Here is a 25,900-nt window from a genome sequence, read left to right as displayed (position 1 = left end):
CACCCAAATTGTGGTCCAGCAAAGAAATGTTTCCCACCGTGGCCAGTGGCCAGTCACTGATTCCTCGCTTCAGCGTGTGGTTTATAGACATGTGCTAGAAGAGGCAACCTTTCCAGGGATGACGAAGCCGGTGGAAAAACAAAGACTGGGGGAATGTGCGTCGCTTATTGTTTTAGCACCTTTTTCTAATCTACAGTTACTTTGTTTAGAAACAGAAAAGTGGTGTGTGTAACTTAGTTGGCACGTGGCATTTTTAGAATTGGTCCATTTCGAAATGTGAAGGCAAAAAAAATTTTTTCCCGGAGTTTCCATAAAACTTAGAAGTTTACAGGAAAAACATGCTTTTCCCTGACTCTCTTCTTCCTGCTTTGCCCCCTGGATTTCGTCATTGCCACGTGTGGCCCAAGCAGCAGACCCAAAGATGTATTTTTGTTATTGTTAGAATGAAGTTTTGCACCAAGACAACTGGGTCATGTCAGAAAGTCCCTTTCCTTCCTTGTGCTCAGAAGGAAGAGTTCACTGGGTGTGGTGGCTCATGGCTCTGATCCCAGCAGTTTGAGAATCAGAGGTGAGAGGATCCCTTGAGCCCAGGAGTTTGAAACCTGGGCAACCTAGTGAGACCCTCTCTCTTCCAAAAATAAAAATTAGCCCAGTGTGGTGGCACAGGCCTATGGTCCCAGCTCTTCAGGATGATAAAGCAGAAGGATTGCTTGAGCCCTGGGGGGTAAAGCTGCAGTGAGCCGTGATTGCATCACTGCACTCCAGCCTGGGCGATAGAGCAAGACCCGGTCTCAAAATAAAAAACTAAAACATAAGAAAAGAAGGCAGAGCTGGCCACCTCTTCACCTTCCTCCACCTCGTCACTGCCTCTGGATCCCTGTGACTGAGGCTGTCCTCTGCTCAGCCCTGGAGCACCTTAGACTCTTGGAGTGTTGGAATGGGGTCAGGTCTGGGTACATAACTTCCCAGCTGGAGGGTCAGATCCTTGCCTCGCTAAGCAGTGATGACAGGCTGGTGATAACACACCAAACTAAGACTGTATTTGTGTGTTGGCAATGCCACTCACCTGCAGGGGACCTTGTAGATATGCAGATTTTAACCAGCCTTCATTTCAGATCTGTCAGGGTAGGACAAGTTCTTCTAGCCTGTCAGCTCCTGCCGTACACAGTCCTGTTGCCTGGTGGCTCTTAGTTGCTCATTTGCATTTGGCCACAGGGCTCTGGTCAGGGGACCTCCCCTCTCCCCTTCCTCCATGACTTGGTTCATTTCTTCTGCTCCAAGCCTATGGCTCAGTGGACACTAGGCAGCTCTCTCCTGGGGCACAGGGAAGGCACCCTTGAAGGCTGAGTAGATTCAGAAACAAGTTTCTGAATGGACACTGGTACCAGACCTTCCTTCTGGGATGAGGTGGCTCCTGTCAGACCTAAAGCTGGCTGCTCTGGCTCTGGCTGTGGCTGCCTTCTATGTTTGTCTGCTATACATCTGACAGTTCTTGCAGTGGACCCTCAATGATACCAAGATGGATATAGTGAGGTCCTTGTCCTCAGAGGACTCTTGGCCAGATGGGGGAGGTGGGCAAGGAAACACAGTTTTAAAGCAGTGTCACAAGTGCTGCATGGGGCTGGGGCCACACCACGTAGGGGTCTCTGAGCAAGGCACACAGATCTGCCGCAGCTGCCAAGCCTCATTTCCTGAGCTTTCTCAATGGGTCAGCCAGGTGAAGAGGGCAGCAGCTGTCCAGAGGACATCTGTTCAGTGGCAGCAGCCACTGTCCCCATGAGCCACGTGTTCCACATGGGGCATCTCTTTCATAGCCCTGGAGCACCTACTGCGTGGTTCTGTTTCAGAGAAGCTATTGCAGATTGCTGCTTGTTCAGTAAAATTATTGAAGTTTAAAAAGTTCTGATTAATACATGTGCCTGGGTTGGAAAGAACTTGCCCCAGGAGCTACCTCCCACCGTTTCCTTATTGTTAGGAAGAATCCTGCAGTTACCTGGGAGACAGAGGAGGACCTGAATCTTGTGATTCCAGGACCGCTGTCCTGCAGCCAGATTCCTGACACTAGGAAATGCTCGTTAAATATCCTCCATCAGGGAAGGACTCTCCCTCCAGTGGCAACTCCTGAGAGGCTGATGATTGACTGGGATTGACAGGACAGAGAGAGAGCAGCCCTTTCTCATCTCGGGTCAAGACCAGTGAGGCCCAAAGAAGCCTTCCCACACTGGGACAGGCAACCAGGGCCAGGGCTGAGCATCCAAGTACCAGGTCTCCTTCCTGGCTTCTCTCTCTCTGGAAGCTTAGCATTAGCCAGAGCCACGGAGTGATGCTGCTGAAGGGTTAACTCGGGGCTCCCCAGAGAGCTGCACACTCCCAACCCTCCCATCTTCCAGGCCCTCTCATCTGCGGCCTTCTGGGCATAGCTGGGTCACGTGAGAGCCAGATGTGGGGATTTCCCAAGCAGTGGTGTGTGCGCACGCACTGCGTGTATGCACAGCTCTGTTTACGTGGCATCTCAGCACTCGGGATTGGTCCAGACCCAGGCAGAGCAGGGGAGGGATGGGGTAACAAGAGGCTCGGGGTCACGCAGCAAACACCATGGGGGGCTGCGCCAAGCCCTGCCACGCCCCCCCCCCCCCCCCCCCACCGAGCCCTGCGAGCCCTGCTCCCCCTAGATATTACAAATGAGCGGGTTGTTCCTGCTTGGACTCCTGATTAACATAGCGTCTATCCTGCCAGAAGACTATACTGGTTAGGGATAATTTTCCTAAAAATCTCTTTGAAGGGCATTGAAGCAGATGCTGGGAGCCTACAGCCTTTCAGGGTGTTCTGCAGGCTCAGAGGCCTGCTTGGAAGCCACTGTGCCCGGCACAAGCCAGGCCTGTATGCCTGTTATGTGGTTCCAGAGGCCAAGCCTGGACTAGAGAGGGCAGAGCCCTGGGCGCCAAGAGGATCCTGGGGCAGTTGGGGAGCTGGGCCTTGGCTTTCCATGAACCACTGGGCCTGAGAGCAGTGAGTATTCATCCTTCCATCAGCCACTGAGGGGTAGTTGGGCACCTCCTGCATTCAGGGTGTCATGAGGGCGGCCGGCAGGGCTAAGGCCTTGAAGGAACTAAAGATCTGATTGAAGAGACTCATAACAAATCTTTATTAAGCACCTACTATGTACTATGCGCTTGCTAGGACTACAGCCCTAACCAGACATTTGGAGCCAGTGGAAACACTCAGTGAACAAAGATCCTGCCCAGGGCATGATGAGGGAGACCAGCAAACCTTGAAAAGTAGGTGTCCTCAACCTCTCTCTAGGAATGAACTCTCCTCCTGCCCCTGACCCCCCGTCCCCACCCCTATCTTGCACCAGTGGATGGCAGCATCCAGCCAGATGTCCCTGAGGCTCAGTGAGCCCTACCCCAGAGGTGGGTCCAGTTATACCTTCAAGGTCTCCAGGACTCAGCCCTGCTGTCTCCTGCCTCAGGCCTTCCCGGACCCAGCCTGTCTCCCCAAACCTACAGGACTCCTGAAGCAGACAGGAACGCCAGGGGCCGGGGGGAGGGGGAGTGTCTGTGGTTGTGTGTCTGATGCTTTGAGACAGAGGGTGAAGAGCCAGATGGTCTCAACCAGGGGCCGTTGATGCTCACGAAATAGTTGGCGGTTGATTCATTGATAATCTGATAGCAAGAGTCCAGTCTGGAGGGAAGGAGACATTCCACGTGTTGTTGTCCTGGGAGAGGAATGTCTTTCCTGAGTCCATGGCTGTTGACTCCATCACTCATTCTCGGCTCTCAGTGAGACTGAGCCAGGGAGGAGGCGGACTGCGAGACTGGGGGCTGGAGATGGGCGGCTGCCGACTTCATCCCACACCGCCGGCCCGCTCTCTGCTCCTTCTCTGTGTGAACACAGATACTGGCTTTGGCTCGGGCTTCTGGGGGAGCTGGTGGGTGGGGGAATGGGAGGGAGGATCTCCCAGTAAGTAGGGGAGGACCACCCCTGGGAGGGGGATGGCTGGGATCCTGGAACTCAGAACAAACTTGAATTTGTCTCTTCTCTGCACACAGATGCCCTGGGGTGGGGAGAGGTCAGAACCTGGGAACTGAGGGGGAGGCCACAACCCAAGGGTCTGCTGTGGGCTGGGCAGCAGCTGCTGGGAGCAGAGAGACTCAGAACCTGCCAGCCTCCCTGGCCAGCACCCCTCTGTCCACCCACGGCCCCTCTCACTAACCCAGCATCTATCTTTAACCGGGAAGCTTCAGGTCTTCCCAGCAGGGTGGAGGGAGGTGGCAGAACTACCTGCTACTCCCGGCCAGGGCAGCCCCACTAGGCAGCTGCAGTGCCCCCAGGGGTGTGTGTCCTTGGCTTCTCCATCCCTACCCACTTAGGCTGGGCTGACCCTTTTGGTGCCAGGCCTGGCCTAGGCAGGCACCCTTGGACTTAGTCCCTAAGGGGCTGTGGAGGATCTCTAGGCCCAGCCCCCACTGCACCCCATCCCACCCCATCCCCTGTCTGAGCAGGGAAACTGCTCCCTGACTGCATAACCCAGGGCCAGAGGGTCGATAGTGCATTCCTGCCCTGGGCTGGGCTGCCCCCACACGTGTTCTGGATTCCGGGGACGAGGGAAGCCCTTTCTTGGTGAAAGCAAAAGGAGTCGGAATATGGCTACATTTACAAAGAGCAGCAGAAATAAACAAAGCCTTGGCCAGTGGCCGGGGAGGATTCAGAAAATGACATCCCTCACGAGGACCCTTTGTTTCCCATTCCCGGCCAGACTGCCTGGGCTTAAGTCTGATGCCATCACTTCTTGCTGTGGGGACTTGGAAAAGAACCTTAACTTTTCTGAGCCTCACTTTCCTCCTCTGTAAATTATAGACTGTTGGAAAGATTAAACAAGAAAATGCCCATAAACGTTTAGCAAAGCACCTAGCATGAATGTTGAGTGAACACTGGTATAACGCTTCTAGCTCCAGCCCTGTTACTTATTTGCTGTGTGATTCTAGGCAAGTCTCTTCTCCTCTCTGGTTCTGAGTTCCTCAATAGTCCTTCCAGCCTGTGGGGTACCACTAAGAGGGCAAAGATGTAGCAGAGAGAGGGGACCTGGAGACAAACAATGGCCTGGCTTTCCATTTGGGATTTGCTTTCTGTCTTTAAGAAGATATCCATCAGAGCCGGGCGTGGTGGCTCACGCCTATAATCCCAGCACTTTGGGAGGCCGAGGCAGATGGATCACGAAGGTCAAGAACGAGACCATCCTGGTCAAAAAGGTGAAACCCCGTCTCTACTAAAAATTCAAAAATTAGCTGGGCATGGTGGCACGCGCCTGTAGTCCCAGCTACTCGGGAGGCTGAGGCAGGAGAATTGCTTGAACCCAGAAGGTGGAGGTTGTGGTGAGCCGAGATTGTGCCATTGCACTGCAGTCTGGGTAACAACAGCGAAACTCCATCTAAAAAAAAAAAAAAGAAGAAGAAGAAGGAGGAGAAGAAGGAGAAGAAGAAGGAGAAGAAGAAGATATCCACCAGACATTTAGCTCTACTAGGTTTCTTCTCGAGTACTTCTGTTTATTTAGCTCAGTGGCCCCAAACCCTCAGGCCTTGGGCCTAGTCAGCTGCATAATTTGCAGGATCCATTTGCAAAATGAAAATGAAGACTCTCATTTGTAAATTATTGATGAAACTCCTGACAGAAGAGCATTGAATCCCTACAGGGACCCTTCTAAACCTGGGACCCTAGGCCACGGCCCAGATCACACCTCCATAAAGCCAGCTCTGCCTTGGAGGCTCTGAGTGGAGGGGCAGGTCCGGGGTCCAAGCTGCTGCAGTGCCAGCATTCACCCCTCGCCCTGCAGTGCAAGTGCACTCTTTTTCATGCCATGCGTATCTCTGACCAGCTGGCTGCTGCTTACCCTGGAGCAAGTTTTGTAGAGTTGCCCATGTCAGAAGCAGCTCACACACTGAACAATTGCCTCCCGTCCAGACTTCCACCCAGGTGTGGCTGGATTGGAAGTCAAACTTGAACGATTTGTTTCTGCCATCTTAATTGGTGCCATGTTTTTTTGTTTTGTTTTTTTCAAGACAGAGTCTTGCTCTGTCGCCCAGGCTGGAGTGCAGTGGCACAATCTTGGCTCGCTGCAACCTCTGCCTCCTGGGTTCAAGCGATTTTCCTGCCTCAGCCTCCTGAGTAGCTGGGACTACAGGCACATACCACCACGCCTGGCTAATTTTTGTATTTTTAGTAGAGATGGGGTTTCACCATGTTGCCCAGGCTGGTCTCAAACTCCTGACCATGTGATCTGCCTGTGTCAGCCTCCCAAAGTGCTAGGATTACAGGCGTGAGCCACTGTGCCCAGACTGTTTCATGTTTTTTAAGAATTCCAAATTGGCCATCCGTGTTTTTCCCGGATGACATTCACATGGCTTTTACTGTTGCACCTCAGTTTCTGCTGGTCTGAGCATGACCGCCTGCTCCAGGTCCTCTAAAGTGAGTGTCACATAGGCCAAACTCCTTTGTAAAGGACTGATCACCCTGTTGGGCTGTCGTCAAGATGTGAGTTGCTGTGTGCCTATACAGTACAGTGCCTGCAGCGAGGAGGTGCCCATCATTGTAACAATGACAATTCCTGTTGTAATTACAATTGTAACAATGACGATTACTGTTACTATTGAGTAATAGGACTAGCAGCTCTTAGGCCCTAATTAACTGATGGCCTGAAAGTGGTGGCTGAATTTCCTGTGCAGTCTGCAGGAAACCTAAGAAATCTAGCCCTGAGCAAAGTTGAGTGGTATGGGAGAGAAAAGGCTAGACTGTAGCAGCTATTCAGATGCACAAAGAGGGAGAGAACTTGAGTGCTCCAGTGTGTAGAGTTACTGAAGGATGGAAGGGCATGGAGAAGACAGGGAGGTGTTCGTTCCATTGGGCCCCTCCTCTCCCTGGAGCCCAGGGCGGGGCTGTGGAAAGAAACTGGCAAGGCTGGTGACCCTGCCCTGGCCCCCTGAGCCTGTGGTTCTCTTTCATTCTCCGTGGAGTTTGCGCTGCTGGCTGTACTCATTCCGGTCTCTCCCACCTGGGCGTGTAGCCCACTCTGGATTTATTAGTTTGGATGGATGGAACTTGCTTTACACCAGGGAAGCATTCCTGGAAACATGGTTTGAGACTAGATTGGATAAATTCAACCCAATTCTCACTGCTCTGGAGTTACTCAAGGCTGAAAGAAGCCTTACTATGCATCTATAAGGCCCCTTTCTTTATTAATTTATACTTTTATTTAATTTGAGACAGGGTCTCACTCTGTTGCCCAGGCTGGATTGTAGTGGCATGATCATACCTCACTGCAGCCTCGACCTCCTGGGCTCAAGCAGTCCTCCCACTTCAGCCTCCAGAGTAGCTGGGACCACAGGCACGCACCACCACGGCTGGCTAAATTTTTATTTTTGTAGAGATGGGGTCTCACTATGTTGCCCAGGCTGGTCTCCAACTCCTGGGCTCAAACAATCCTCCCACTCCTGGGCTCAAACAGTCCTCCTACCTTGGTCTCCCAAAGTGCTAGGATTACAGATGTGAGCCACCTTTATTATTATTATTTTTAAGACCAGTCAAATGCAGTAGTGAGATGGGGAGAAAGAGTAGAACCAGCAGTTTGACCTGTAACTGATGGTGAACAGTTGAGATACCATCTTCAGAGGTTATCTCTGAAGGACCCTCTTTTAACCTAGGCCTATTCAGGTGTTCCTATGAAGTCCTTGGGTGTATGTGTGCTGGGTGGCAGTGGGGTGTGTCCTTAAAGTCAGCGGCACCTGCAGTGTTGTTCTTTGGTTTCTCAGCATCACCTGGGCCTGTCAAGAATCTGGTTCTGCATCTGAGTGCCCTTGGGTGCCTGTATTTGGCTGGAATCTGCAGGCCCCTGGTTTTCCCCTGGCCTGGCTCCTTGCTGGTATTGCGAGCAATGCCAGGAGGTACAGCCATGGCAGGGACATGAACGCTATGGGCTGTATGAGGGAGAGACCCTTGCCCCGTGCCTGCCATTTCCCAGGAGCCTACTGCTTTTGCTTTCAGCTCTGCCCCTACCACTTACTCCTCTTCATGTTCAAAGGCCTAATTCCCAGCCCTCCAAACAAAAACTCTCCTAGACATTAGGCCATTTCAGTCTTAACCCTGCAAAGAAGGCAGGGCAGGTGTTTTTTTCCCCATTGACTAAAGAAGGAAAAGAGATTCGGAGATTTGCCAGCTATCCCAGAGTCAGCAAGCTAAGTGCAAAGCCAACACAAGAACCAAAGTTGCTTTTATTCTTGCTCTAGATCTCTGCCCTCTGTGCCTCCTGAATCATCTGCTATTTTGGACTGGAGTTACCTCAATTGAGCCTGCCTTCAAGTGGTTTTCCCAGGAAGGGCAGCCTATTTCTCTGGAAAGATTCATTTCCGCTGTGGTGCCCTTGCGTTATGGAGACTACCAGTTTTCTGCTTCGAAGATCTAGAACATCAGACAACTGCCTCAGGCAGGCTGTCAGACAGGGGCAATAGGCCTAAATGCTTAACTGTACAGATGTAAGCATTGAGGCCTGGACTATTTATTCAGTTAGTTACTGAGACAGTCTTGCTCTGTTGCCCAGGCTGGAGTGCAGTGGCGCAATCTTGGCTCACCGCAACCTCTGCCTCCTGTGTTAAAGTAATTCTCATGCCTCAGCCTTCCGAGTAGCTGGGATTACAGGTGCTCACCACCATGCCCAGCTAAGTTTTGTGTTTTTAGTAGAGACGGGATTTCACTATGTTGGCCAGGCTGGTCTTGAACTCCTGACCTCCAGTGATCTGCCCACCTCGGCCTCCCAAAGTGCTGGGATTACAGAGTGAACCACTACGCCCGGCTGAAGCCCAGAGTATTTAAGCCACTTGCCCAAGACCACACAGTGCGTTCTCAGAAGAGCCATGGTGCAGGTTTCCAGTCTGATACCCTTCACTTTCCGGCAGGCCTGGGACCCTGCTCTGTAGGGCCCTTGGTTCTGGGTCACCAGAGGAGAAGGAGGCAGAAACGGGAATGCAGAAAGCAGCTGGTTCATGTCAGTCACAGCTGCTCGCTTGGCTGTGCCCCTCTCTGCTCCTCCAACCCCGTCTCTCTGTCTCTCCAACTCCGCATCTTCCCAGCCCTTAGCCGACAGCCTTGTCTGCCTCCTGGCTGGAGGGCCAGGGTCTGTGAGTCAGGGGCTCTCTCCTCTGTTCGTTGTAATGAGGGAGAAGGGGTCCTTCGCACCCCTCAAGAGCTTGCTAGGGTGGGCTAGACAGAAGTGGGGGACTTTGAGTGGGAACAGCAGAACTGGATTAATTCCACAGGTCGGGACTGGGAACTAAATCATGTTTTAGAGAGGTTTCTTTTTTGAAAGACAGGCTTACTTCTGGTCTGCTTCCCATTTTCCTTTAGGGAGAGATATGGGAAGGGGCTGAAGGGGACAGGCATGAACTCTGGTTGTCTGCCCACAGGCCACATCCTGCACCGGCTTGTGGTTTTATAAATAAAGTTTTATTGGAACACAGCCACTTACTGTTTGATGTATTGCCTGTGGCTGCTTTTGTATTATAAGAATAGAGTTGAGTAGTCTCAACAGAGACCATATGGCCCCCAAAGCCTACCGTGTTTATTCTCTGGCCCTTTGCAAGCACTGTCAAGCAGAACAGGTCTTCTTGGGTTCTCCAGGCTCAAGCCAAACACCTTTCCTTGGCTCACTGAGAGTGGTTAGTGCTTCTCAGGTTTCCTTGTGAAGAACGCAAAGTAGAGTAGACCAGTGGTCAAGCGAACTGTGGTGGAGAGAGGGCCAGATGGGGCTGGGATGGGCCTGGTGCTAGGCCCGCTCAGAGGCATCTCAGGGCCCTGCAGTGGGCACCCCACTTGGCCGCATCTCTGAGGTACAGCAGCAGGGAGTTGGAACTTCAGCAAGATGTGGGCACTAGGCAGCAACACCCATGTTCTGGACTCAGCCCTCTTTGACCACGCCGGCTGAAACCCTCATGGCCCTTGGTGTGTCTACCTTGTCCCAGCCCTACCCGGGCTGGAAAGCTGCACCAGCATTGCTCCTGCTCCCCAAGGCAGCTGCTGACTGCTGAACCTGGGGAGGGGGTCTCACCTCAGACTTTGCCCAGTTTGTCTCTGGGTGAGGTCCCCAGGAGTCCCTCTCCCTTCCATTCCAGATGGCCCAGGGTCTAAGAGTGACTGTGGGGCAGTATGTCTAACAGGGTGCCAGCTTTTCCTTGGTGCATCCAGTATCGAACACTGTCTAGTTCTTGTCCTTGCAGCTCGGGGCATGATTTTCTTAGTGTCCCCAGAGCTGATTGAACCCAGGGAGGTAGGCTCATGCTCACTATGCTCATGGGAGTTACTGCCAGTGGCAGCTAACCATTACTGAGCACTGACTACGTCGTAGGCACTGCACTGGGCACTATTACATTTTATCTAATTTAATCCTCACAGCAACCCAGAAGGTAAGTGTATCACATCATCCAGATTTTTACAAGTTCAGGAACAGGCTCAGAGAGGGTAAGTCACTTCTTCAAAGGAGCAGAGCCTAGATTTGAACCCAGGCAGTCAGACCCCAGAGGCCTTGCTAGCACTCTGCTAATTTACAGTGAGAACCAGAAGGGGGCCGGGCTTCCTGGTTCTACCCTGGGAGCCAACCTGCATTTGGAAGGTGGCTTGCTGAGAGAGGGAAAGAGTCAGGTGCTTAAAATAGAGAGCAGCATCAAGTTCTGATCAGCTGAGGTGTGTGTCCCTGCAAGAGAGGGACACTGCTGTACTAGCTGTATGACCTTGGGCAAGTTATTTAACCTGTCTGGTTCAGCTTCTTCATCCGCAAAATGGAGGGGATACTAGTACCCATCCTTGTAGGTTTGTTGGGAAAAATAATGAGTTACTATATGCAGAGTGCTCAGCGGGATGCTTGGCAGAGGGAAAATGCTGTATAAGTGTTTGCTGCTATTTATCAGTACTCTCTGGATGTGTCAGGCTGCTCTCCTGGCAAACACCTGGTAGGCAGGGTAAGGGTTTGTCTCTCAGACCTGCAGTTCAGCATTGCCTTGTAATTGTCCCCACTGCAACCAGTGCTCTGCTCCTTTGGAGGTGATGAGCAGCCCAGCAGAGAAAGCAGCAGCCCGGGGATGCCACCAGACCTGTTTCTATGTCTGAGAGTCCTCCCCTGTAAAATGGGGCTAAAAATGCCTACCCACGTGACGGGATTGCCATGGGGGCGAAATGAATCACTGTAGTTCAACTGCACCAATGCTCTTGACACGATGGCCCTCTTCTCTTCTATTCTAGAAATGCTAATCCATGGTTTATTGATTAGACAGAGCTTTCTGCCTCATTCAGATGTTAATGGCATCACATCTCAATCATATGTTCTTTATGCTGCTTTGAGTTTGCTCCTTCCTCTTGGCAGGAGGACAAGTCTAAATCCCATTTCACAGGTGAGGAAACTGAGGCCCAGATTGGAGACCACTGTGAGCCTAGAGTAGAGCCCTCATCTCTTCTGGTCACTCAAGGTCCCTGTCCTTCTGCATTGGGGTTGGGGAACGAGACTCTAAAATGATGCTCCCTTCTGCTCTGCTGGGGCCGATCTGTCTTCCTCGATGGGTGGGGCTGCGGTAAGGGCTGGATGACACATCAGGGTCCAGTGGGTGTGGTGCCCCCAGACCTGGAGATGGGCCCTGGGTGCTCCAACCCTGACATTTGAGGTTCTGGGTCCAGGCCACTAAGCCCGCTGGCCTTTGAGGATCCTTGGAACCACCAGGCCCTGTGGGACCCAGCCACCCACATGGCCAGAGAGGAAGGGTCAGGCTGCCTTACGATAACCACAGGCCCTGTTCCAAGGAGGATTGTGTAGAATTCTCTGTGCTCCAGAGGAGTCCTGTGTTTCAGCAGACACCTCATTATCCCTGTCCCAGCCGGCTGTGTCCCAGCGCCTCTCTAATCACACAGGCCCCCGCCCAACAGCCAGCCCAGGGCCAGGAAATCACTCCCCTCCCTCCTCCGCCTTCCGCCTGCCGCGGAGCCTGCAGCCACTCACTGTGGATCTCCTGCCTGCCTAACAGTTCTCTCTCTGGTTCTCCTCTCCTGCTGCCGCTTGCTCTCGGGGACTCTGAAGTGTGGCTGTCCAGCTGGGCTGAGTCACCCAAGAAAGACGTGACAGGTACTGCTGAGCGTGCATGCATGCGTGTGAGCATGTGTCCCAGGCCTGTGTGCACGGGAGCCGGTGCCTGCAGGCCCTCCGCATGATTCCCTGTGATGTCCAGCAGTTGTCTGCCATCATGGCGGGGGGTCTGCCGCTTGCTCTGCCCTCTGCCTCTCCAAATGTGGGGCCCTTTGCTGAGCAGCTGAACAATGACCACGTAGCTCAGCATGTAAGCACACGTGCTCTGGATGAAGGGCGTGTGGGTTTGAATCCCAGCTCTGCCACGGCCTGGCTGTGCTGCCTTGGGTGGGGTGCGTAACCTCCTAAGGAAAAGCCATCCCACCTCGTGGGGAGCCTGGCACACAGAAAGTGCTTAGGCACTGGTGGGGCTTTCGCCATCTTCAGCCTTATCTCAGTTGGCCTTTCCAGTAAGAGAGCCCAGCCAAAGATGGTTCATCTCACTTTAGGCAGGTAAACTGAGGCAGAGAGCAGAGGGCCCTGACACCCAAGCCTGGTTTCCAGTGATCTCACCAGGGAGCTGGAGGTTTGGGGCAGGGGGTGGGGCAGTTCTGTGACTGACTGAGGGTGGGTCACAGCCCCCATGCCCAGCAATCCAGAGCTGGGCCTGCCTGCTGAGATGGCCCTCAGGGACTAGGGTCTTGCCCTGTGTCTGGGAGGAGGTGGGCAGAGGTCAGGGACTTGCCTTCAGCCTTGGGTCTTATGGGACCATGGCAGAGAAACCCAGATAGCTGGGTTCTCAGCTCCTGGATGGAGATGGTCAGAGGAGGGATGGAATTTCTACAAGGGTCTTCTTTGGAGCCCCTCCATTTCTGAGACTGTTATACACCCTGACCCTCCAGCTCCAAACCTGTGAGCTGGAGGTTCAGGCTGGGAAAATGGGGGACAAAGCAGAAGCCCCAGGGTTTAGAGCCCAGAGCTCAGCCCCTCCTGCCACAGCTGTGGGTGGGGAATGGGAGGTGAATGTGTTGGGAGGAGTCCAGAGGAGGAGAGAAGGCAGTGGGTCGGAGGGCGTTGCAATCGTCCTTCTGGAGTTTCCTGTGACGTCGGCCTGGGCCTGAGCTAATCGCTGGGCTCCTGTCCCTTTTTCCCCTCTCCACACGCCAGTGAGCCAGAGCCCACTTGGCCCGTAGCAATACATTTTATTCACCAAACGTATAGCTGAGGGGCCAGCAGTCCCAGTCCGGCCTGGGAGGAACCAGTTGTAAGGGGCTAGAGGGACTTTTGTAGGATGCCCAGAGTTGGGGAGTCACGGGGAGCCTGGGGTAGAAGCCAGCACAGGGCCTTACTAGTTCTGTGTCCCTGGGGAGGACACTTAACCACGTCTGAATATGAACCCAGCTGTTTGGAGCGAGAGGCCTGGGGAGGCAGTGTGGGCTGGGGGAAAACCCAGCCAGACCGGGAGTCCAGGGCTGGAGTCTCTCTGGGCCTTGGTTTCTCCATCTGGAGTGTTGGAGGGTTCTTTGAGATATGAGATAGGAAAAGTAGAAGTAAGGGCTGATGCTCAAGACCCTTGTAGGGGCCTCAGGTTGATTAGCCTGGCATTCCCCACCCCCCAGGCATTCTCCACCCTTCTCTTGGCACCTGTAGCCCTGGCATCGAGCTGCCTGCTGGTTCTGAGCCCATGAAGGAACCAACACCTTTGCTGTTCCCCGGGTCTCCTATTCCCTCTGTTTGCTTTAAAATGACCATCTATGGTTTCCATAGGACTTGAAGCCCTGTCACTCCATTCCATGCTCAGAACAATTCCCATGAGGTTGGAACTGCTATTGCTCCTGTTTCCAGATGAAGCTAAAGCTCAAGAGAGGTTATATGTCCTCCCCAGGGTCTCAGAGCTAGTACGGGCAAAGCAGGACTGGACCTCAGACTTTTAGATTAGAATTCTTAGCATTTCCATCGTGAATTTCAGGTAATTACTATGTCCCATGTCATGTCCTGTGGCACCAATCCTGGGGCATTGAGAGACTCTTGTTCAAGGCACATGGTTTGGTTGGGGAGCAATGCCCAGCATGAAATCCAGGAGGGAACAGAAGAGAGCGAACAGTGATCGGGAGCCTCCTGGAGGGCAGAGATGCTTGGGGAGAATTGGGATTGATAGAGAGAAGGGAAAGCATTCCAGCAGGGGGCAGCAGTGAGAGCAAAGGCTTGGAAAGTAAGCTGCATGGAGCAGTGGTGTTGGGTGTTGGCGCCTAGTGGGTGCTTGATAACATGTGTGTTTAATCATAAATGTTGTATGGATTGGTGATGTGCGGGATGGGGATCAAGGAACTCGGGGAGCTCAGATTGGCAAGAAAGACTGAACTTGAATTTGGCCTTTATTCTATAGGCAGCAGGGAGCCATGGAAGGCATTGGAGCATGGGACTGACTTGGCAAAAGCCTAGTTGAGAATTTCAGTTGGCAGCCAGGGTCCCATCCAGGTGGTAGCTGGAGGAATGCAGATGTGAGGCAAGGTGGGGCAGGGGTCCAGGGGACTCCCAGGGCCCCAGCAGGTCCAGCCAGGGGCTCAGTAAAGCACAAGGGTCTACCCCTGGATGAGACACATGCAAAGACCCCTTACAACCTAGGAGAGGCTCTGCTGTTTAGAAGAGGTACACCCCTGCTCCATGCTCCTGCCAAGCACACCTCATCTAAAGACACCAGGCTCCCTCCACGGCCCCCTCCCCACTCAGGCCGACTCCTCCAGCCCCCAGTTCTGCAGGCCTTGGCTGGGAGGGGATCCAGAGTGGCCTCTGTGGGATGACATCACCGCCCACCGCCTGCCTGGCCTGCAAGTGGTTTCTCATCTGGATACCTGCTCGCAGCTCCTGCCCACCCAGCTGCCCTGGCCAGGAAACACCCTAAGAGGCAGCTGCCAGAGAGAAGAGCTGAGAGCTGCCTGCACGGTGGGAGGGGAGGGCAGCCAGAAAGACAGAGTGTCCCTGTGTCCATCCCACAGCTTTTGGAGTAGCTCCTGAGAGGGGTCGTAGCCTGTCTGTGCCTTCCAATGCCTAGAGAATGTTTCCTTAACTTTTCTACCTGTGTCACAGAAAGTCAGCCTTCAGGAAGCTCAGGCCAATTTTCCAGGAAGGTGGTGGGGGGAGGGGTGTGGGGGTGTGGGGTTAAACCTTGCCTCAGATTTTCTTGGCTTGAATTAAAATGAGCTGATGTCTGTCCACTCCCCAGCACCTCCTGCTCATCCTCCAAACATCTTCTGACCACAAAGCTGGGGCTCCTTGTTCCTCCTTACCTCGGTTTCCTCATCTCCCCTTTCTCCCTTTGAGTTTGGCTTTCTCATTTTTGCATATTTCAGAGTCGAGGGATTCATACTGACTCCACAAACCAGCAAGTCCCTCTGTTCATCTCTCTGCCAGTTCCTGCGTTTCACCTGTTCATTTCACACTTACTGAGTGCCTGCCACCTAACAGGCGCTGTGGTCTGATCACTAGAGGTGGCAAGGGTCAACTAGAAACCCATACTCTAGGCCAGGCACAGTGGCTCATGCCTGTAATCCCAGCACTTTGGGAAGCTGAGGCAGGAGGATCACTTAAAGTCAGGAGTTCAAGACCAGCCTGGCCAACATGGCGAAACTCCATTTCTACTAACAATACAAAAAAATTTAGCTGGGCACAGTGTCAGGTGCCTATAATCCTGGCTACTTGGGAGGCTGAGGCTGGAGAATAGCAGAGGGGGCAGTGAGTCAAGATTACACCATTGCACACCAGCCTGGGTGACAGAGCAAGACTCCATCTCAAAAAAAAAGAAAAAAGAAACCCATACTCTAGTCTTTATTAAGAAGCAACTGAGTCTCAGGTATCTGGGATGTAATGGGCCCTTTCCCCGGGGACCAGGCACCAGCGGCCCGTTGTAGACCACTTATAATTCGGAAGATCATAGGCAGTGGTGTCAGGTGGGCTTTGTGTGACCTTACGGAAGTCACTTACCCTCCTGAGGCTTGAATTGTCCGTGTGTAAAATGGGGGCATCACAGGACCTACTGCCTGGGGTTGCTCCAAGGACTGGATGGGACAGCTGGATTCTATGGGGTGCCTCGGAGTCAGCACTGATGAAGGCTCGTTGTCACTATTGCTGTGATCTGGGCACACTCAGGGCTGGCAAGCCCTCTAACCTGCCACAGAACTTTCTCTTCTGTTTGTTGCTGGAGGCTTTCTTTCCCACTCTTCTCACCCAGTGCCCCCACACTGGGAAAGGAGCCCCCGTTTTTCGCAGGGCAGGGATGCTGGGTGTGTTAAGAAGTGCTGTTGGCCACAGAGGCTCCAGGCACAGAACAGGCACTGCCATCCTCCCGGGGGCACAGTGGGAGGTAGTCGTCAGCACAGCCCCCGGTGCTGCCTCTGCCCAGCTGGCAGGGCAAGGCACAGAAGCTGGCACACCTGAGTACAGAGGTGGAGCAGGCCCTGCTGCCCGGCTGTTGGTTGCATTTCTGTCTGTAATTCAATCCCGGCTTTAGAGGGGCTGCCCGGGACTGTACACGTGCGAACCCTCAGCTGCAGCAGGGTCCCTTCTGCTTCTCCAAAGGGCTGAGACGGGCCTGCAGGGCCCACACCTCGTGGGAGAAAACGGCCGGGGGCAGTGGGGTTTGTTTCCCTGGAAGGAGGCCTCCCCTTGGGATTTCGCCAAGTTGTGTGGCCATTGCTGTCTGCCCGAGGTTGGAGGGAGCCTCCCCCACAGAAGGACCCAAAGATCTAAGAAGTGTTTCTTGCTCCTGGTTGTATGCAAGCACCATAGGGACAGAAGGGATGTCCAAAAACTACTCATGCCTGGGTCCCAGACCAAAGAAACCTGTCTCTGGAGCCCAGCACCAGTAGGTTTAAAAAGCTCCCCAGGTGATTCTGTGCTACCAAGTTGAGGATCATTGTGCTAGAATAACCAGACTGATGGAAACAAATCAGAGGCAATTATTCTGCAGTGGAAAGACAGATGGGCTTGAGCCTGAACAAAATCATTCCGAATGAACGTGATCCTCTCCATCGCAGCTGTGGGAGCTGGAGTGGTCTCTTGCCTGCTCTGGGCCTCTGATTGGTCTTTTGTGAAGTGGGAAGATAAGGGGGGTGTTGTGAGCATGAAGTGGGGCGGTTAATGTGCCTGGCACATCACATTTGCCAAGTCAGACTCAGGTGTGTGGGGAATGTGGCTGTAGGCTGAGGTGCCAAGGGGGATGTGTGGCGCCTGGAGATGCTCAGCCACTTTTGTTGCCAGGCTACTGATATGAAGCCCCATAGCCTTCAAGGAGATTGGCAGACATATAGTTTAAGTATGCCATTGCAGTGGCTCATGTCTGTAATCACAGCCCTTTGAGAGGCCAAGGCAGGAGAATCACTTGAGCCCAGGAGTTCAAGACCAGCCTGGGCAACAAAGTCAGACCTCATCTCTAAAACAAAATTTAAAAAACTAACCAGGTATGGTGGTATGTGCCTTTGGTCTCAGCTACATGGGAGGCTGAGGTGGGAGGACTGCTTGAACCCTGGAGGTCAAGGCTGCAGTGACCCACGATTGTACCACTGTACTCTAGCCTGAGCAACAAAGAGAGACCCTGTCTCAAAAAAAAAAGTGTACTAGGAATTCTCTTTGGGCGGTCTCGGAAGGCTTCCTATAGGAGGTGACTAGTCCATCTCTGGCTAGTGGATCCTTTTCGCTCCTAGCTAAAAACACATCATGTTTTAGGTGTCTTATCCCCACCCCCACCCTAATAATGATGATGGAAGAGTTGAAGTGCAGAAGTTTAAGCAACATCCAATGCCACACAGCTAGGAAGCTAAGACAGCACCAGGCCTGTCTGCCTTCCTGCCTAGTGCCTGCTTAGCGAATGTCACGCTGGTCTGGTGGCTGAGGAGGACAGAGAAGCTGCTTGCTCCTGGGGGTCTCCCTCTGCTACACCCAGCTTTTGACCCCTCAAACTGCCAGGAGCCTAACCACAAGCCCTGGCACTGAAAGGCAGGGGGAAACTGAGTCAGTCTCTGCAGCCAGAGGGCCCTCTCTGGAAGCAGGGCTGGGGGCAGGCCTGAGTCTGGTCTGACTGCACCTGGCCTAGGCTGAGTGGCAACGCCTGGGTGAGCCCAAGGGGCAGGAACCGAGCGAACTTGAGGAAAAGTTGGCGGGGGGCGGGCTGGGCTCGCCAGCCGCTGGCGCGCGGGGACTTTCTTCTTGGGTTTCAAGTAAACAGTCTGGGCCTCCTCCCCCTCCCCTGCCTCCACCCCCGGCTCCTCATTCGATGGGTCTCATGTGTTTCTATTTAAGGGTTGCGAGTAAACCTCAGTGATTGGCGGCCTCAAACCCTCTTGACTCCTCGCTTGGGCCTGGGCCTTGGAGAAGCTCTCTCCCGCTCTCTCCTCTCCCTCTCCCGCCCGAGGGAGCGGGGCTGCCTTTTCTCTCGGGTTTGCAGGGGTTGGGGGCAGAGGCTGGAGCCTCCTGCTTGCCTTTCCTTTGCCTCTGGCCTCAGCCCTCATGGGCCGCCCACCCGCTGGCTCACTGCCCTCCTCAATGCCCCTGCTGGCCGGAGAGGGAGGCTGGAGAGACCCCGTTGGCCCCAGGCCTCCCCGTAGGCTCCCTCATGCCGGGCTGTGACTAACTCCTCACAGCACAAGGCTTCTTCTTGAGCTTCCTCGGTCTCCGCCTCCGCCTCCGCCTCTGCCTCTGTCGTCCCTCCTCCTCCTGCCCGTCCCCTCCCCGGCCCCCTGGCTCCCCATGTCCCCCGGTCCCCGCGGTGCAGCGGGCCGGTGTGGGGCCTTGCTATATGGCCTGTCCTTGGCGTCCTGTGAGCTTCGAGCCCCGGCTGCGGGCTGCCCCTGCAAGCGGCACTGGCGACAGAGCAGCCTCCGCAGAGGAGGCCGATGGACAGGGGGCGCCCCGGCCGCGGGGCCATGGCCGGCCGCTGGCTCACCGCGTGCTTTCTGCCCTCGCCAGGTGCCGACGCCACCGCCGAGCCCATGATCCTGGAACAGTACGTGGTGGTGTCCAACTATAAGAAGCAGGAGAACTCGGAGCTGAGCCTCCAGGCCGGGGAGGTGGTGGATGTCATCGAGAAGAACGAGAGCGGTGAGTGCCCTGGCCGCCGGCTGTCCACTGGGGTTCCGGTCTGGTTTTTGTTCCTGCCTCCTCCCCCACCGCTGCAGCTATACGTTATTTCCATCTGGCAGAAAGAGGGCCGAGGCGGCTGAAGTTTCCCCCTGTTGGTTTGGGCGGCAGGCCAGCAGTTTGCCTGGTGGTGGAAGAATGTCTCCCCTGCTCGGGGTAATTAACCGGCCTTTGCTAATGCAGGGCCAGGCGCAGCACGGGAATAAGCGGCCAGCCCTGATGGGGTCCCGTGCCCTCGGAAGATCGTAGGGCAGGAGCTCTCAGCTCAGGGATGCCCAACAACAGCACCCCCCACAGGCCATGTTCCAAGCCAGGGTCCAGGCAGGGACAGGGCACACCGTGGGGTCTAGAGTCCCTGGCGAGTTGTCTGAGGAAGGGCCAGGCCTGGGGGAGTTGGCTGGGGTCTGGTTGGGGAGCTGATTGCCCCCTGCCGAGCTGGAGGCCCTGGGACCTGGGAAGCAAGCCCAGTGAGGGGGCTGCAGCCACGCCCAGGCCAGGCAGGGTCCTGCATTGACAGGCTGCTGGTTCTCGGGGTGCCACGGAGGGGGCAAGGTACCTTGGTGTCCCTGGCAGCAGGAGTCATGGCAGGTGGAGAGAGGACAGCCAAGCCCGTCAGTCCAGGCCCGTTCGGTCCCCTGACAGCCCGAGATGGAGCTGGAGCCCAGGACATCCATCCGCCCACAGTCTCCCGGGGCTCGCACTGGTTTCTGGGGTGTTTTGTTTCGGTTTCGGTTTGCTGTGGGGAAGGCCCCTGTGTTTAGAGCCTTCCTGAATGGTGGATACTTCCAGAGGGGAGGGGCCTGTTCTCCTCTCCTAGCCCCACTCTGTGCCTTTCCAGTGTTTAAACTGGGAAAGGAAAGGCGAAGTGAAGGACGGCAGTGCCTGCTCTGTAGAGACACGAACCGAGGCTCGGGGAAGCTGAGGGGAAGCGAGTCTCCTGAGGGCCAAGGCAGAACTCCTGTGCCTCCAGGTGGACAGGAGCTGTGGGAATGCTGAGGAAATCCCAGTGGACCTCCTGGGGGTGGTGGGTGCAGGAGAACTGTGATATAGGCATAGGCCTGACTCATGGCCCTCTTGCTCCAAGGTCTTTGCAGCGCCTGCTACCCTCTCAGGTCAGGCCGTGGCTGCCCTTGTGCCAGATGTCATCGCCAAGGTGGTCAGCAGCAGCAGTTCCTCCCCCCTGCCCCCTGCAGAGCCATGTCCCTGCTGTGAGGCCTCAACCCTTTGTCCCAGGTGCCCACACTGGGCTCCTCCCTGCGTGGCTTTTTCATGCTCATGGTGCCACCTCTCTGCCTCCAAAGCAAGCTGGTGATGTCAGGGGGTCTGGCTCTGGAAACCCCCAGCACCTGAAGACCCAAGTGATGGATCTCTAATGGTAGCATGGGACACCTCAGGTGAGGGAGATGTTTGTTGCAGAGCTTGCATCAGGAAAAGTGGTTGGTTCTTCTCAGAACTTCTGGTTAGGGATGGTCTTTCCACCATGCCTGCCTGTCACACCATAGCTGTTAACCCTTGAGAGGCAGGAGGTAGTGAGCCCCCATGTCTTTGGGGGCCACCAGCCACTGGCCAGGATGGCTGAAGAGGAGACAGCACAGAAGAGGAAGTTACCCTGCTGGAAACCCCAGGATTCCCAGGGCATGTGTGCCCTCTCCTCTCCTATCCCATCTCCAGGACCCTGGGACACTGGAGTCCTGCCTAGGATTGGGTGAAGGAGCCCTGACAAAGGGGGAGACGCCTGCTCTCCTGAGGAGCTGCTGATGGTGACAGGTGGCCCAGGCACCCCAGCTCCCCATGGCCACCTATGGCCAGAGCAGGTCGGTCTGGCACACAGACTATGCAAGGGAGCTGCTGTTCTTAGAAGCCACATTCTAGCTGCCACTGCCTGCTGGGGCTTCAGGTCCCTTAGCTTCTCTGGGCCTCAGTTATTCCTTCCATAAAATGGAAGTAACCTTGTGGCTGGTTGGAAGCAGGGGCTGGAGCTGGTGACCTCCCTGAGCCTCTCTCAGGTGAACTCCGAGGCTGGAAGCCTTGGTGGGACCCCGAATGTTGGGTAGAAAGAGCTTCCCTGAACAGCTTTTCTATTTCTGGGAGTTTTGTATCCTTACCCTTGAATGAGGCAGCTGCTCAGCTGCAGATGTTTGCATAGGACCTGAAGTGCTGTGCTTGCCTGTTCAAACCCATCTGTTGCTATCTACCAGGAGGCCTGGAGTACACAACCAGCCTAACCAGAGAAATGAAGTAGGTGGAGGGAGAAAGGAAGAGGGCCAAACTGCATATCTCTGGGAGGGTGGTTTCCTAGTTCAGGGGAGCTGGAGGCCTGACGGTGGGGCAGAGGAGGCATCTTGTGCATCCTGCAAGCTGGCTTTGGAAGGAGTGGTGAGTGAGGTTTTTGAACTCAGGAACAAAGACCCCATTGTGATGCCTTTGACCTTGGGACACAGTGGGTGTGTTGAGGCATTTCCATTTGCATTGTTGGGCAGTGGCCTGCCAGCACCATTGCTGCCTCCCTGAGCCTGGCCTTGCCCACAGGGTGCCAGGACTCTGCCTGTGTCCCCCCTCACTTGGCTGGGAGTGCCTCAAGCAGAGTGTCCACAGGGGTACCCAGCCACCTCTGGCTCTGCCTGCTCATCAGAGCCCCTCTGTGGTCTCATTGGTCTAAAGACAGATGTGCATGGAAGGTGACTTTGAGTCTGTAAACACCAGGTGGCAGGCCACAGGCTTCACACACATCATTCTATTGGGATATCATGGAACAACGCCACACAGTAGAAGGCAGCTTAACCAATTTGTGGCTGAAGTAATAGGCTAAGAGGTTAAGAAATTTCCTTAGAGTCCAAGAGCTAAGATCTCTCCCCTCAACAGAAGCCATGCAGGGAGGCTGCGAATGGGCCCATCGTGGTGGGAAGGGTGGAAATCCAAGTTGGCAATGCTGCAGAGCTCCCTGGAACATCTGTGGGGAAGCTTGTCACTGCATCTCTCCTTCCAGCAAGTAGGAATTCATGTTGTTCATTGATCCATTGAACTTGGGAACAGGAAACAGCTGAAAGGATCTGAGGAAGGTAATGTGTACCTGGGACTGAGGACAAGCCTTTCCCAGAGAACAGGAGTCAAAGAAACCCAAAGTGAGACTTGAGTAGCTTTGAGGAGAGCATTTGTGATCAAGCAGTGGGTCTAGGGCCAGACCAGAAAAGGAGTCTTTCTCCATTGATCAACAGGGACACATAGAGCAGAAAGATTCATAGCTTTGGTAGTCTCGCCACCCAGCAAGTCATACCAGGGCATGCAGCTGCCATTGTTACTTTGTCTTTGGAAACTCCTCTACCGTTGACATAAGCAGCAGTGCCTGAGATGCCTTCTCTGTAAGACATTCATTTGCCTCAAAGATGGCATTGGCTTCCCTCTGCAGCAGGCATAATTTCTGGCAGCGTGGTGACATCATGGTCCTGGTCACTCTGATTTCTGTGTGGAGCAAAGCTGCCTCCAACTTCCTAGGATTGTTTCTCCCTCCTCAGGACTGCTGGCCAGGGGAGGAAGTGGGGAGATAAGTCAACAAAATTTTTCCTGCCTCACCTTTCCTTCTCTGAGTCTTTGCTTACTTTGGGCACCGGCATGATGCATTGGGAGTTCTTATACTTCCATGGAAGCAAGGAATTTTAAGCTCCTAGTCCGTCGGTTTTTTTTTTTTAAAAAAAAAACAAGTGAGAAAACCAAGCCCTGGGAAGAATTTGAGAATCTTTACTTCCCTCCAGGGTTAATACTTTAGTCCCAGTTGAGTTGTGAGTGGCAGACAGAAATTCACTCAGACTTTCTCAAGAAATTATTGAAGCAATAAAGGAAAATCTCACCAAACCCAGGGGTGAGAGGTAAATCAGCCTCGTGGGGCTAGTACTAGGAACCAAAAGTCAGCACGAGCCAAGCAGCTTGTCTTACTTACCATGCGGATTTTTTTTTTTTTTTTAACAGGCTTTCACTCTTGTTGCCCAGGCTGGAGTGCAGTGACATGATCTCAGCTCACTGCAACCTCTGCCTCCTGGGCCAAGTGATTCTCCTGCCTCAGCCTGCCAAGTAGTTGGGATTGATTACAGGTGCCTACTCCCACGGCTGGCTAATTTTGGTATTTTTAGTAGAAATAGGGTTTTACTATGTTCGCCAGGCTGGTCTCAAACTCCTGACTCGGGCAGTCCACCTGCCTTCGACTCCCAAGGGGCTGGGATTACAGGCATGAGCCACCACACCCAACTACCATTCGGATTTAAAGCACAGCTGTGCTCTTGTACCTGCAAACCAGCCTGCCTTCCCCTCTCGTCTGACCGTGACGGCAGCCTGTTTGAGTGGTGGTGGTTTCTCAAGACCAGACTTGCATGACTTTTCAGTTGAGATCTCTCCCAGTAACTGAGTCTGACCTCTGGTTCTTTGAGTTAAAAATTCCAAGTTTGAGTCTGATTGTTTCCTTGCTAGTCAATGGATTGGCAAACCTTAGACTGTGGGTGTCCAGCCCTGGGCCGATAGGCTGTATCCTGGAGAAGCATCACGGGGTATAAACATGATTACCTAATCAACCTCTTCGGCAGAGGCTGTTGGGAGGTAGATTTTTAAAGAAAAGTCACCCCAAAACATGGTGGCTGCAATCATTTCATTTGTTCAGTACCTGTGCATGTGGTAGAGAGGGCCAAGAATCCGGAATTCCAATACGGGGTTTAAGATCTAAGGCTATACTGTGTGATGTAAGTAGAAATCAGTTTGTTTTCTGATGGGTAAGAGGGGGTTGTGATACGTACCACATGGACTTTCTGTAAGGACGAAGTACACTGTGTGTAGGAGTGGTTCATTTATTCACTCATTTACTTCACATTCTTGAATAATTGAATAGTTTGTGCTAATGATGTATATATCCATAAGGTTCCTGCCTTTATGGAGCTTAGAGTGTGGTTGATGTGCTCATTCTGGTAGACTGTATTGTGAGCCTGAGATCACCTTACACACTTTGCATTGTCTTTTTCTTGCTTTCCTTTTTTTTTTTTTTTTTTTTGAGACAGGGTCCTGCTCTGTCACCCAGGCTGGAGTACAGTGGTGCAGTCTCGGTTCACTGCAACCCCTGCCTCCCAGATTCAAGTGATTCTCCCACCTCAGCCTCCCAAGTAACTGGGATTACAGGTGTGCACCACCATGCCTGCCTGATTTTTGTTGTGTTTTCAGTAGAAATGGGGTTTCTTTATGTTGGTCAGGCTGGTCTTGAACTCCAGCCTCAAATGAGCCACCACGTCCAGCCTACATTGTCTTAAATGGATTTTATGTGTATCTTCTATTTACATCTTGCTTAGATTCTGTGCCTACTATGTAACCACCTGATTACTATTAGAATTCAGATTTCCACATTAGCCTGCTCCTGGAAAAGAAGTGTCTCAACAAAGATAGGCTAGGCTGTTTCTAGAAGGGCAGGTTTCTTGTAGTCTGCAGTGCAGCTATCTGAACTAACATGCTTATCTCTGCAACAGTTCTTTTAAGAGTCTGGCTCCGGTGAGCCAGTCCCCATTCGGATGTGGTACCGCAGAGGTGGTGACTGGCCCCACGAGGTCCTGTCCCAGCCATCAGAAAGCCTTGTGCACTGACAACTCTTCTATTCCCGAGTGTAGCCTGTGTGCTCTTGCTATGTCAGTCTAATCAGCAGAATCCCTTCTGGCCCAAGATGATCTCTAGTGTGCAGCTGTTATCCACTTCACAGAGCTGGCTGGAGGGGAAAGGGCCCGGAAGCCTAAAGCCAGGAGCAAAAGCAGGCGTGCTAGCCCAGCCTTGTGCCCTTCCACTCAGCTTTATTCACTCCAGGATCAAGCTTCTTTTGAGATTGAGATTGCAGGATAGCCTAGCAGTTAGGAGGGTCATCAGTTAGGAAGGTGGGCTTTGAGTCAGAGAAGCCTGCTTTTCGTCTTGATTTGGTTACTTCCTGTGGTGATCCTGGGAAAGTTTCTCAGGTCCTCTCAGCATCAGTTTCCTTACCTGTAAAATGGGGATAATCATACCCATAGCTATAGGGTTGGTATATGCTAATTCAAAAGGAATTCAGGGCCAGGCATGGTGACTCATGCCTGTAATCCCAAAATTTTAGGAGATTGAGGTGGGAGGGTACTTAAGGCTAGGAGTTCGAGCTCAGCCCGGGCAACATAGAGAGACCCCGTCTCTACAGAGAAAAAAAAAAGAATTGAAAGACAAAAGGAATTTAGTGCTTCACACAGGGCCTGACACAGTGGGTGCTTGATAAGTGACAACCACTAATAAGACCACTGATTGGGACAGCTCTACCACCGATCGACCCTGGGATCTGGAGGAGGCCGATTTCTCTCTTGGAGCCTCAATTTCCCCATCTGGTCATAGAACTGACTTGGTGGTATCTGACTGAGGACCCTCAGTCCTGAGGGTCTGTGAGGTGGTTATGGTGGCAGGGGGTTTACTGTCAGGCAATGAGGCCAGGACAACCCGTTCTGGGGCCAGAATCACTCCCCTGGAGTTTTTGCTGCCCAGGTATCCTTGTCCCAGCCTAATTGACAGAATCCCGCAGGAAGAAGGGTTGGAGACAGAAATCAGGGTTCCATTGGTGGCCTCATGGGATCAGGGAGCTTTCATGACAACCCCATGCTGATGGTCCCTCAGTGGCCCTGTTGCATGGTGCAGAGCTGAAGTGTC

At 53.4% G+C, this 25,900-nt stretch overlaps 1 protein-coding gene across 8 annotated transcripts in view; it reads left to right on the top strand.

The window, feature by feature from the left end:
* SH3PXD2A (SH3 and PX domains 2A) overlaps positions 1-25,900 on the top strand; it is a 260,492-nt gene that overhangs the window by 178,406 nt on the left and 56,186 nt on the right. For 4 of the 8 annotated variants that reach the window (XM_035268976.3, XM_035268975.3, XM_035268977.3 and 1 more), the window contains 2 exons: positions 12,107-12,151; positions 19,052-19,183. In XM_035268976.3, the coding sequence (XP_035124867.1) occupies positions 12,107-12,151; positions 19,052-19,183 (177 nt within the window). Of the gene's footprint in view, positions 1-12,106; positions 12,152-18,428; positions 18,523-19,051; positions 19,184-25,900 lie in introns of those variants that run through there. The other 4 variants (XM_078346419.1, XM_003734515.7, XM_035268978.3 and 1 more) reach the window with 2 other exon arrangements.

This window comes from Callithrix jacchus, chromosome 12 (assembly GCF_049354715.1).
Source record: "Callithrix jacchus isolate 240 chromosome 12, calJac240_pri, whole genome shotgun sequence".
In the NCBI taxonomy this organism is placed as follows: Eukaryota; Metazoa; Chordata; class Mammalia; order Primates; family Cebidae; genus Callithrix; species Callithrix jacchus.
Note: the sequence above shows the minus strand (reverse complement) of the source record. Positions and strands in the feature narration are given on the sequence as shown.